The sequence below is a fragment of the Tursiops truncatus genome, chromosome 5, assembly GCF_011762595.2.
Source record: "Tursiops truncatus isolate mTurTru1 chromosome 5, mTurTru1.mat.Y, whole genome shotgun sequence".
Taxonomy (NCBI): Eukaryota; Metazoa; Chordata; class Mammalia; order Artiodactyla; family Delphinidae; genus Tursiops; species Tursiops truncatus.
This window is the reverse complement of record NC_047038.1, coordinates 124,587,844-124,600,786: the sequence shown is the minus strand read 5'-3', so window position 1 is coordinate 124,600,786 and position 12,943 is coordinate 124,587,844. Positions and strand designations below refer to the sequence as shown.

Here is a 12,943-nt window from a genome sequence, read left to right as displayed (position 1 = left end):
ATGGCTTGCCACTGTTTTTTAAATTTGTCTTCTAATGGTTTGTAAAATTGTAGCCAGTGGAACTAGGAATAATGGATTATCAGATTCTTCTGACAGGGAGAAGAGACTTATGTCAACCCTCACAGTTTTAGACATCTGAGCTCTCATTAGCCTGGGTTGAGTTTGGTACATAATTACTTTGTTTTGGAGGTGGCCATTGTTACCAAATTTTGGAAAAGGTGATCGTAGTGTAGTGAGGATGTTCATTAAGAAGTTGCACTCATAAATGAAGGAGACACAGATTTCACCCCATGCATTTTAGACTTTCTTTTTACTTAATAAAAAAGAAATTCTCAAATTCCAATTTGATAACCAGACTTGAAAATCATTACAGTCCTAATGATGGAGTGTTAAGTCCTGTCTAGGTGTACGACCTTTTCTAAAAGACCAAAGGAAACTAATTATTATTTTAAGTAATAAGAATTCTGAAGATAAAATTTCATACCAGCATTTTTGAATCTTTACAGGGCTAACTGAAAATAGAAATGCAGCGTGTCCGCAGAGAAGGTGATCTTTTAGTCATATTCACTGTAATTACTGTTTATTTTACAAAGGTGCTTGCCATCCCCAAATAGTTTTACTCTCAGTATTTTAAAGTTATTTCTTGTCCATATTAATACATATTGCTGCTTTTGAATAGGCAGCTGGTTGTACCTGCTTCTCTTGAAAACACAAGTCTCATTAAAATGTGAGGCTCTGGGTGTATATCATCTCTAAGGTAAAACTCTTTATGTAGAGACTTTTTTGAAAAAATTAACATAACCTTCCTTCTTTCTCTGCTTACGGAAATTCACACTTCATGTTTGGATTCAGTTTCTACTTAGTTGTTGACAAATCAGTCTTCAAATGTGTGTTGTTATACTGATTTCATTATAAATAGGATTAGAGACAGTGAACTTAAAAACATTCAAAGAAAGTTTGTATGTTCAGAACATCAGTTTTACAGAGGATTATGTATCAGATTTGAATTTCTGAGAGAAATCCTAGCAACAGAAAATAAAGGACCCAAGCTCCTTTTACACTTGTGACATGTCACACCTTTATAAAATCTAAATATTAATATAGCATGGCTGCTATCTTATCTTTATTATGCTACCTCTTCTCACTTTCCTTTTTGTTCTTCTCCTCTGTTTTTCTTTCTCTACTGATCAATTTAAGCAGCTCCACAAGAAATGTGGCGACAAGTTCTTTGGAAGGGTCTCGAAACTTGCCTACCTTGTCTTCTCCTGCTAGATATAGTGCTGCCGTTCTGAGCAGCGCAGCCGCTACTGTGTCTGCTGTTCTTGCTGCAAAAACCAGGTAGAACTACATGTACAATGTGCGTCTCATGTGAACCCGGCACTTTTCACTGTCTTACAACTCACCTCCGAGAAAACTTACCCATTTGAAATAGTCACAGCCCTACTGTGAGATCTTCATTGTATTGGGGACATTTTTTCTAGGTTGCGGATATATCCCACAGTGTTTATTACTGATTTTTCTTTAAATTATCCTTTTATCTCTTTTCATTACCACCATTTATCTGTGATATTTCTCAGTTGTGTGGATTGTTGCATTTTGTTTGCCTTATTATCATTTTTAATCTTTATATCTGAAACACAATCCATTATAAATAGGTATTTTAAGTTTCTGTTGGTTTTACCTTCTCCCACTAACTGGTTATGTTTGAGGTTGATCTAAAGCCTAACTATTCTAATATCCCTTTCTCCTATAAAAATAGTAAAAACCTTTTTATTGTTGTGGGGTTTTGTTTTTACATAAGTTATAGTAGTCTTCATAGCTTTAAATGCTTTCCAAAAGATTGCCTTGATCAGTTTTGGTGAAAATTTAATCAATTCTGTATTAATGAGTAGAATAACATAATAGACTTTTCTCTTCGTCCTCTTTCCACTTCTTTGTTCTCTCTGTCTCTGTCCCTATCTCTCTCTTTCTCTGGAAATGTTTCAAATCATAAACTGTAAAAACTACATACTTTCTTCACTTGGTAGTGTGATTTTTCAACTTAAAACTCTTTCTGAATGCTCACCAGGCTCTCCAGTCCTGAAAAATATCACTCACTCCTGGATGCACTTTGCATCAGCCCTGTTTCCAAGCCTTTAGCTTTTTCGTATCTCCAGCCCTCGAGGAAATCAACTGGCTCTGTCCATGTTAAGAAAACCAGGTACTGGGAGAGCGGATGTCACAAGGGGTGGTTTGCTGTGGAAGGTACTGCTTTCTCTAACGCTGAAGTGTCATATTAACAGCCCAGATGAGAAAATCCTAGAGCTCATTTGTGTCCAGTTTTAAATTAACTGTAATTTCAATGCAGTGATAATGCACAAGCATGTTATTTTGTATGATTATTAACTTGCCTTTTAATCCTTTGTGACATCTTTTGTTAGCACATTTGATATTTGGTATGAAATTACGAGTAATAGTACAAGTATTTAACTTAGAGTAGAACCCTGTTTTTTATTGCATGGATGTTGCTATATGAGAAGAGTTAAATGTTTAATAAAACATACCTTTATACCTTTTGAAAAAATGAAAAAGAATAATAAAATAATTGGTTTTGATTGGCTACTATCTTATAGCTCGTAGATATGAAGGTTTTATGTGGGCAAACAACTTAATTTTCTCCATATCTGGGAAATACTGAAACACAAAAATGAATTTTTCTCCTAAACTTAACAATTATGCTAAAATTATTAGGTATACCATAAAAATAAAAATATCTTAAGTATTTACTAAAGGTATAATCTTAATGAAATGACTATATTATTTCTGACAGAACATAAAATTAATGACAGAGGGTACAACTATGACTATAATTCGTAAAAGCATGATATGACACAGGCTGCCTGTTGATCATGTGTTTGTGTCCTACCCACTGTTATGGATATTCTCATTATACTTAATTACAAGCATACCTCGGAGATATTACGGGTTTGGTTCCAAACCATTGCAATAAGGTAAATAATGCAATAAAGTGAGTCACAAATTTTTTGGTTTCCCAGTACATTTATATAAAAGTTATGTTCACACTATATTGTATTCTGTTAAGTGTGCAATAGCATTATGTCTAAAGTTAATGTATATATCTTAATTTAAAAATACTTTATTGCTTAAAAATGCTAACCATCATCTGAGCCTTCAGTGAGTCATAATCTTTTTGCAGTAGTAACATGAAAGATCACTGATCACCAATCACCATTAACAAATGTAATAATAATGAAAAAGTTTGAAATATTGTAAGGATTACCAAATTCTGGCATAGAGACACTAAGTTAGCAGCAAATGCTTTTGGAAAAATGATGCCAATAGACTTGCTTGTTGCAGGGTTGCCACAAACCTTCAAGTTGTTAAAAAAAAAACTGCAATGTGTGCAAAGCACAGTAAAGTGCAATAAAATGAGGTGTCCCTGTATAATTCTAGATTACTTTTAAGGGAGAGTAAAACAGGGGGACAAACAGCAAAATGTACAAGAGGTCATTGTACATTTTGCTCCAAGAAAAAATATACCCGAAATTATTTTATACTTGTGGAATTGTGATTGTTAAATGAGCAGAAATATTACATTGTCAGGGCTAAGTCTGTACAAAGACAGGTTACTAACTACCCTTGGAATAAAAGGTTCCTTTGAGAACCTAATGGAATGCTCTAAGCATTGATTGACATTAAATGGAGATGGGATGGGGAAAGATGCTGATTATGAGAAAATACTCCCTTTCTCCATTAGTACCATGCTCATTCAGCTTTTCGCTTTATATTCCAGTAAGTTATTTTGTTCTCCCTGTTTTAACAGAAAAAGAACAACATAAAAATCCTGGCATACCTTGTTTGATTGGAGAATTTTAATGCTTTTCATTTATCATTGTAAAACTGAGGACAGTTTTATAACTCTTTTGTATGTAGTTGTTACATGTAAGGCAATCTGTAAGCAGGAAAATTTACTCTAAAAGAAATGAATCCTAGATAGTTTTTCCTTCAAGTCAGGTGTCTTATAGTTTAAATAAACTTTTTGTTTTTGAAAAAAAGGTATGCCTGTACTTATGGACTAACTGAATATTTATCCATGCACCCACTTCTAGAGGAAGTGTTAGTAGTCATTTACATTACTTTTTATTAACAGCAATAGGCACAAACTAAATATGTTTCGATATTTGGGAAAGGAAAATGGTTCTCAACAAGGTAAGCTAGTTGGCATTCTGCAAAGCTGCAGTGCAGGGTTTCCTGAGGAGACCTTGCCACTTCAGTGAGAGGAGTACCAAAAGAACAGTTGGGTTAATGTCAGAGGTATTTTATCCCTGATGTTTGCTTTTGTATAACAGTAATCTTTAAAATAAAATTATAATAAAGTGTAGTATAATACCAGAATTGTGCCTTTCTATTATAGTATATTTAACATGTTGAATTTTGATACAAAACGTCTAACTTAAAGAATTTTGCTTAGGAAAATACAAAAAATTTTCTTGTAAATAGGATTCTGGAACAAAGGAGACTCATGACTGCTCTATACATCTAGGTCCTTTCATAGAGTTCTGACAGGAGAATTCTATTGAAATTAAAAGTTGTTTATAATTATGACCTTCCAAAAATACTCCTTTTCTACTACTTCAGAATCTATGTATATCAATTTTTGTAAAACTTTAGCTAAAAACTATGTAGTTTAAACACTGATAATTAAACTTGCAATGTACAGCTGGCTTTTTAAAAAACATTTAAATGTGTAATTAGAATAAAAGTTACCTCCAGATTATTCTTTGAACAGATTTTCCTTTGAAAATAGACTTGAACTTTCCAACTGTTCCCAATCTGCAGCTGAAATTGATTTGTTGTAATAGTTAAACAAATGTGGGAAAAGAATGTAAACTCAAGATAAATCAGGTTGCTGACACTGAAAGTTAACTTCTCTTCGTTTTTCTTTTGTCCTCATTAGCTCAGTTTTGAAAAGAAACCTTTGCTCTGTCAGTATGTTTTTCTCCATTTTCAGTTTTTTGAATATGAAACAGAATCTTTAGTATTCTTGAGATGGAAGTCATATTAATTTAACATTTTATTTCAGTGCTTGTTTATTTGGCAGACTAGTGAAAATAACCATATTTGATTGTTAGCTTCTGTGGTATTAGCCAACAGTATTTACGGATTTGCTCTGATTTCCTCACTAGAATCTTTCAGAAAGCATTTTAATTTTGTTTAGAATTTAGGTATACCTTAAACAATTTAAATTTAGAAAAAATATATGTGAGTCATTACTTCAGAAATAAGATACCAATCTAAGTATTCATGACATATTATATTAATAAATTAGTCATCAATTTGAAATATTTTGCTGTTAGTGATTACTGATAACATTTTCTTCCCAAATATAAAATTACATAGCCAGTGGCTTTACTAATTTTTTAATCTTTAGTATACGATACCTAATGTTTATGTATTTTCTTTAAATAGTAGCTAACAGTTAAAAATTAGAAAAAAAGACATGGGATTTTTAGAGACCTATACATCATATATTCCAATATGTGATTGTCTAGATAAAACCTAATATCTTCCCATTACTACATTAAATATTTTAAGTTGATAGAGCTCTGTTTCCCCAGAGATTAACTTTACTGACCAATCCTGAATATAAATGTAAATGGAAGAACTTTCTTGCTTATAACTTAGATTTTTATAAATTCTTTATAATCTGCACACTCTTTGTATCTGAAGAGTACTGTTTAAGATGTAAACATCTTAGGCCTTTTGGGAGAGAATATATACAAGACTATGTACAAAGGATACAATAAAAAAAATGAAAACTTTTTTTGCTTATGAATTATAGTCCATGGGAATTTTAAGAAATATTGTGTTATTTAAAATTGAGGAAGCAGGATTGTGCCTGGTCTCAAAATCCTGGACCAGAACTATCTACAAACTACATTTAGAAGCAGAATTATTAGTACAGATGGAGGATGTTTATTTGATGAATGTATTTATTCCTGGATATCCTAGCTAGATATTACAAGATAATAGCGTTTCTTGAGCATATACTCTGCTCAGCACTGTGCTCAATACCTTACATGTGTTACATGTATTATCTCTACTGCCATACAGTAGGTCCTAGTTGTTTATTTTATATGTAGTAGTGTGTATCTGTTAATCCCAAACTCCTAATTTATCCCCCCTGCCCTTTTCCCCTTTGTTAACCATAAGTTTGTTTTCTATGTCTGTGTAGTCTATTTCTGTTTTGTAAATAAATTCATTTGCATCTTTTTTTTAGATTCCACACGAGTGATAGCATATGATATTTGCCCCTCTCTGTCTGACTTACTTCACTTAGTATGATAATCTCTAGGTCCATTTTTGTTGCTGCAAATGGCATTTTTTCATTCTTTAAAAATTTTTATTTTATATTGGAGTACAGTTGATTAACAATGTGGTAGTTTCAGGTGTACAGCAAAGTGATTCAGTTATACAAATACATGTATCTATTCTTTTTCAAATTATTTTCCCATTTAGGTTATTACAGAGTATTGAGCACCATTCCCTGTGCTATGCAGTAGGTCCTTGTTGGTTATCTGTTTTTAAATATAGCAGTGTGTACATGTCAATCCCAAACTCCCTATCTATCCCTCCCCCAACACACATCCCCCATCGTAACTGTAAGTTCGTTCTCTAAGTCAGTGAGTCTGTTTCTGTTTTGTAAATAAGTTCATTTGCATCTTTTTTTTAGATTCCACATATAAGTGTTATCATATATTTGTATTTCTTTGTCTGACTTACTTCACTTAGCATGATAATCTCCAGGTACATCCATGTTGCCACAAATGGCAGTATTTCATTCTTTTTATGGCTGAGTAGTATTCCAATGTGTGTGTGTGTATGTATGTATGTATACGCCACCTATTTTATCTATTCATCTGTCGATGGACACGTAGGTGTCTTCTATGTCTTGGCTATTGTAAATAGTGCTGCTATGAACATTGGGGTGCACGTATCTTTAGAGTTTTCGTCTTTTCCAGATATATGCCCAGGAGTGGGATTGCTGGGTCATATGGTAACTGTTTGTAGGAGCCTCCATACTGTTCTCCGTAGTGGCTGCTCCAATTTACATTCCTACCAACAGTGCAGGAGTGTTCCTAAAAGTATTTTAACCTCATTTTACAAATGAGGAAATTTACCAAGTTTAAGTAACATATCAAGGTCACAATAAATGCACCAACCTCAAATAGTTTATAATGTAGTAGAGGAGCCAAGATACATAAAGAAGTTACTATTAATTAAGAAAAACCGTAGCTATTACAAATTGAAATGTAGCTTTATGCCATGCAGCTAATATCTGCCATGCGTTGAAGCAAGGGGTGTCTTTACTTCTAGGAGATTGAGTGATTAAATAAAATATGTTAATTGCTTAGCATAGTGCACAATGCATGATGGGTATTATTGTGCTACTACTCCTATTGCTAATTATGGATAAGGTTTGGACAGGTGCAGAGGGACAGTGGGGGAGCACCTTCCATGTAGAGCCTGGCAGAGATGTAGAGCTGTGGACAGAAAGGAGCTATGGCAAGAATATAGTTTGTGTAGCAGAGTGGTAGGAGATATGACTGAACAGAGAGATTGTAGCTCTATCTTAGAAGGCTTCAAATGTCAGGCCGACGTGTAACTTAGTCCTCTACTCTCTAAATGGTTGGATCTGGTTGACAGCATCTCCATCTTTTGTGAAGTGCCTTCTGGAAACAAACCTCTCATGGAAAGTGTTTCCTTTGGATGATTTTTCATATTAGGAAATACTTCCTTTTATTGAACCTAGTCTATCTCACCATAGATTTGACTCAACGTTCAGCAAACAGAGAGAGCATAGCCATATAGAGTGAATCCACATGTCAGATATTTGAGCATTAGTCTTATGCTTCTTCTGAGTTTCTTTCATACCATGGGCCAGTTAACCATTTCCCTCAACCTGACTTCACTAGGCTTGGCATTGATTTCCTGTCGTCCTGGTCACTTTCTTCTAAGTAAGTTGGCAACTCTCCTGTAATTAAATTTTAACGATTTCAGGTTATTACACATTAAATGATGATTTGGGTTTTATTATTATTTTCAGATTCTGTGTTTCATCTGTAGATTCCAGTATTGCTTGGTCATGAATTCTCTTTTCAGAATTGTGGCTATATGGATTATTAGTTGTTTTTATTTTTCAAATCCTCATGAGTAATTAACCCTAGAATTAAAATAGTCTATAATTCTCTGTTACTTTCAAAAATAATTTCTTTGTAATGTGTAAAAATATTGAAAATAAGTCTTTATTATTTGAATACATTAATTATCTTTTTCATATGTTAAGCTCATATTCTGTATCCTAGAGTATGGTTAAGTACTTTGTACATAAATATCTTAATTAAGTCCCTGGAATTCTTATGAGCAAAGCATTATCCCCATTTAAAGTTTAGGTAACTGAGGCTTAGAGAAGTAAAATAACCTGTCCCTCACAAATCTTTTATAAGAACTGACCTATAACATTTAAACCCTGTTTCTATTAATATTATTTAGTGTGTCATCTTTACTGAGAATTGTGTTCAGCACTACCATTAAGTAAACCATCTTTCACTTTTTATTTATGATAAAAATTATTAAAGTGCTTATTTTTTTCATAGTATAGTATGTTTTAACATCAAGCAGATGTGAGGTTTTCATTAAACTGATTAGAAATGTTGGGAGAAGGTGATGGCTCTACTGCACTTGAATTTGAGGGGACAGTAATAGGGAACAGTATTTCAAGAAAGTTAAAATAGCTCTAATATAATTTTTCAAAACTATTTAGTGTCAGAGGTGCCCAGAACCCACCCCAAGGTGTGATGACTCACTAGAGGACTTGACAGAACTCAGTCCATCGTAGCGCTCCTGACGGAGAGTTACTACACTGAAAGAGTACCAAGCAGAATCAGCAAGGAGAAAGGTGCATAGGACCAAGTCCAGAAGAAAGGAGGCTCAGGTTTCCAAAAGTCCTGTCCCAGTGAGGTCATACAGGATGTGTGGATTCCTAGAGCAGTGAGTTATGAGAAGACGTGCAAAGTGTGCTCTACCAGAGAGGCTCTTCAGAAACTAAGTACCTAAGACATATTTAATTGGGGCTTGTCATGTAGGCACGCTGTGCCTTGTTCATACCCAAACTCCAGACTCTCAAAAGGAAAGCAGGGGTTTATCATAAACCACATTGTTGGTATAGTTTAGGCACAATGAGCCACTGTTTATGTATATATATATATATGTTGTGGCCTCTCCCGTTGCGGAGCACAGGCTCCGGACGCGCAGGCTCAGCGGCCATGGCTCACGGGCCCAGCCGCTCCGCGGCATGTGGGATCTTCCCGGACCGGGGCACTAACCGGCGTCCCCTGCATCGGCAGGCGGACTCTCAACCACTGCGCCACCAGGGAAGCCCGCCACCGTTTATCTTTCGGAGAAACTTTTATATGACCATAGGGAACTGTTTACCAGCCAAGTTGCCAAAAGCCAGTCAAAGGGCAGCCTTGCAGCGGGGCTTCCTAAGGATAGGCAGCCTCAGGCCTGCTCTGTTAGGTGTTACCCAGGGTTCAAGAGGCATTGCGAAAATTAGGTAATCTTGGTCATTTGGTAGTATAGTGGGCACGATTGCATTTGAAATTGCATTGAAATTTCCACCTAACAGTATAATTAAGGCTATTTATTTTACTAAAGTCATTTATATAATATCCTATCTTTATTGACCTATTCCTCTAGCTGTTGATTTCAGGTATTGAAGGAATTGAGTTTCTGTGCATGGAATTTTTAGCAAGCGGTAGCTAAATTTCTGTTGAAAACTTAGTAGGATGTATGTATTATTGTTGTCATTGTTGTTACTATTATTATACTTTACCTGAGAGAAACTTATAGTATTGCATCATTCCAAAGAGCATATTTTATAATTTGAACTACCTAAAATTTTTTTTTGAAATGATGATATATAAGTATAAATAACAAATGACTGGGATAATAAAAGCCATATGATCTTCTAAATCAAACTGGAACCACCTGTTCCACCTGTTAAGCAAATAGCTCTGATTGAAAGAAGGCAGTGGCAGGCTTGTTTCTTGTTTTCCTGTAATCCTGAACACAGAACACTGGATGTTGCGTTAGGCGGTGGATGTTGTCTTTTGTTTACCACTGTGTAACACAATGTCTGGAATATAGTAGGTGCTTAAGTACTTATTGCATGAATGAGTGACTGAGTGTGTGAGTGAAAAGAGTGACTGGTAAGATGTCAGGGAAGCTTGGTTCATAAAATACTAGAAGAATGTGGAGAAGAGGAAAACAGCATCTGTGCCATTTCATAGAAATTATCAGGGAGTCTCCAATAATTAATTGTTTTAATGTAGATGACCCTTCTGAAACGTTGAGATAGAGGCAATTAGCTTCTTATTTAAAAGGATTGGCTGTATAAGTTTTTCAGTGCCTCATTTCTCATGGTAGAACTTTTTAAAGAGAATTTCCAAAGCATTGAAAGAACTGCAGTCTGACTCCTTTCCTTCCCTTTTTCTTTTTTTCTGTTTTAAAAAAGGCAGCCCCTCAGTCATGGTATTAGAGTTTTTCTTTTTAAAATATCAGTTAATTAATTAGTTGTGTTTTTTTTAACATCTTTATTGGAGTATAATTGCTTTACAATGGTGTGTTAGTTTCTGCTGTATAACGAAGTGAATGAGCTATACATATACATATATCCCCATATCCCCTCCCTCTTGCGTCTCCCTCCCTCCCACCCTCCCTATCCCACCCCTGTAGGTGGTCACAAAGCACCAAGCTGATCTCCCTGTGCTATGCGGCTGCTTCCCACTAGCTATCTATTTTACGTTTGGTAGTGTATATATGTATTTTTGTTTTCCTTAGAGATTTAATAAATTGAGGAAAGAACAAATCATTGCTAAGTTAGATCGCTAGCGCATCACCAGAAATGTTTCCTTCTTTTCTCTCCAGCAGCGCCCAGGAGCCCTCTCAGCCACTGGCCGCCGCCGCAGCTGCAGCTGGGAGCACGCCTGAGGGGCCGGGAAGCCCAGGCTCGGCCAGACCAGGGGTGGCCGGGCTCACCACTGCTGCCGCCTTCAAGCCTCTAGGGTCCACCGGTGGCATCAAGTCACCAAGCTGGCAACGGCCCAACCAAGCAGGTACTACGCCCAAGAAATCTCTTGCTTTTTGCCTTTAAGTATAATTATGAAAATGTGTTCTGGGAAACCCATTCTCAACGATCTAAGATTTACAAAGGACTGGGAAAAGTAAGTACAGCACTAGGTACAGTATAAACATTCTCTGTGTGTGTTGCCACTTGCTATTTATAACTATAGAATTGAGAGCGTGGCCTGGTTTCCTGGATTACCCAGGAGGCATGGGTTCCATTGTAAATTTGGGGTCTTATTAACAAACTATGTTGTTGGAAGGTTAGCCCTGGAAATACATTTTAGTTTTCATCACGTATACAAAATAACAACAGAAGCACTTGCTGCCGTCAAACAATTATTGAAGAAAGTTCTTTTACTTCCTGTCCTTGGGCTCCATCTGGAAACCTGAGTTTTCATTCACTTCTACAGATAAAGAGCTTTAAATAAAGTCACTTAACCTTGACCCTCAGTTTTCTGATCTGCAAGGTGGAAGGAGACTAAATGCTTCTCCCAACCTGAATGAAGGTTACGGTCATCGGACAAAAGTACCTCTCTTAAGAGGAAAATGGGACTATACTTAAATGTTGCTGACGCCACCCTCAGTCTTACCTCTTGACACTCTTTACACTCTCCCTGATTGATCTCTCGTCCAGGTTCCTTTTACTACCCAGCCACTGATAATTTACAGTCCTCTCTCTCCTGATCTCCGTACCCTCAAACTTGTTGACCTCCTTACTGTTTCTGGGTGGCACCTCAAATGCAGTGTGTCTGAAAATATCGTACCTGTCTCTGGAGATGTCACAGTCACCCAGGCGCCAAAGCTAGAATGGAAGCTTGAGAGTCCCGCCTCCACCCCCATGTTCCCACAGTAACTAATACCTAATGATTCCACATCTTAGCATTTCTCAAATCTCTTTTCTCCTCTTTGTGGTCACAGCCATTGGTTTGGTTCGGGCCCTGGTCTTTACAAACAGCTCCTAACTAATTTCCCCATCGCCTTCTCACCCTGTCAGTCTGTCCTCCTTAGTGCAAGTGATCTTCTAAAGCTCTCACTTGCCCGTGTCACTCTCCTGCTTCAGGTGCTGGACTGTTTCCCCCTCCTTCACTAATCATTAAGACCTTTGCCACTCTGACCCCTGCTAACTTTTCAAGCTCATTTCCTGCTGCTCCCAATTTATAATCTGTGCTGTGGTTTTAGTAGAGTATCTTCAGTTACTGAGACATGCCATGCTACTCTGCTTTTGAAAGTTCTGGTTCCTTTGCAAAGAAGGAACATTTTTAACCTAATCCCCTATGTATTTCTAGTCTTCCCTCATCAGTTTTGGGATGAGTATTGATTGAATACACAAGGGGCTGCTTGAAAAATATGATAGCTTTAAAAATAGGTCATTTATTATTAAAAATTTTTTTTTTTATTTTGCTTATTTTTGGCTGCATTGGGTCTTTGTTGCTGCGCCCAGGCAGCGAGCGGGGCTACTCTTCGTTGCAGTGTGAGGGCTTCTCATTGCAGTGGCTTCTCTTGTTGCAGAGCATGGGCTCTAGGCACGCGGGCTTCAGTAGTTGCAGCACGCGGGCTCAGTAGTTGTGGCTCACGGGCTTAGTTGCTCCGCGGCATGTGGGATCTTCCGGGACCAGGGATCGAACCCGTGTCCCCTGCATTGGCAGGTGGATTCTTAACCACTGTGCCACCGGGGAAGCCCGGTCATTCATTATTTAAGAACTTTTTTTTTTTTTTTACAGTTCGCAAGAGTGGAAAAAGTGAACTTGTAATTAAT

The 12,943-nt window shown here is 36.5% G+C and overlaps 1 protein-coding gene across 6 annotated transcripts in view; it reads left to right on the top strand.

Annotated features, from left to right (window-relative positions):
- PDLIM5 (PDZ and LIM domain 5) overlaps positions 1 to 12,943 on the top strand; it is a 213,938-nt gene that overhangs the window by 150,718 nt on the left and 50,277 nt on the right. For 5 of the 6 annotated variants that reach the window (XM_073805583.1, XM_019926429.3, XM_019926428.3 and 2 more), the window contains one exon: positions 10,990 to 11,177. In XM_073805583.1, coding sequence (XP_073661684.1) covers positions 10,990 to 11,177 — 188 coding nt within the window. The remainder of the gene's footprint in view (positions 1 to 10,989; positions 11,178 to 12,943) is intronic. The other variant, XM_033857386.2, reaches the window with a different exon arrangement.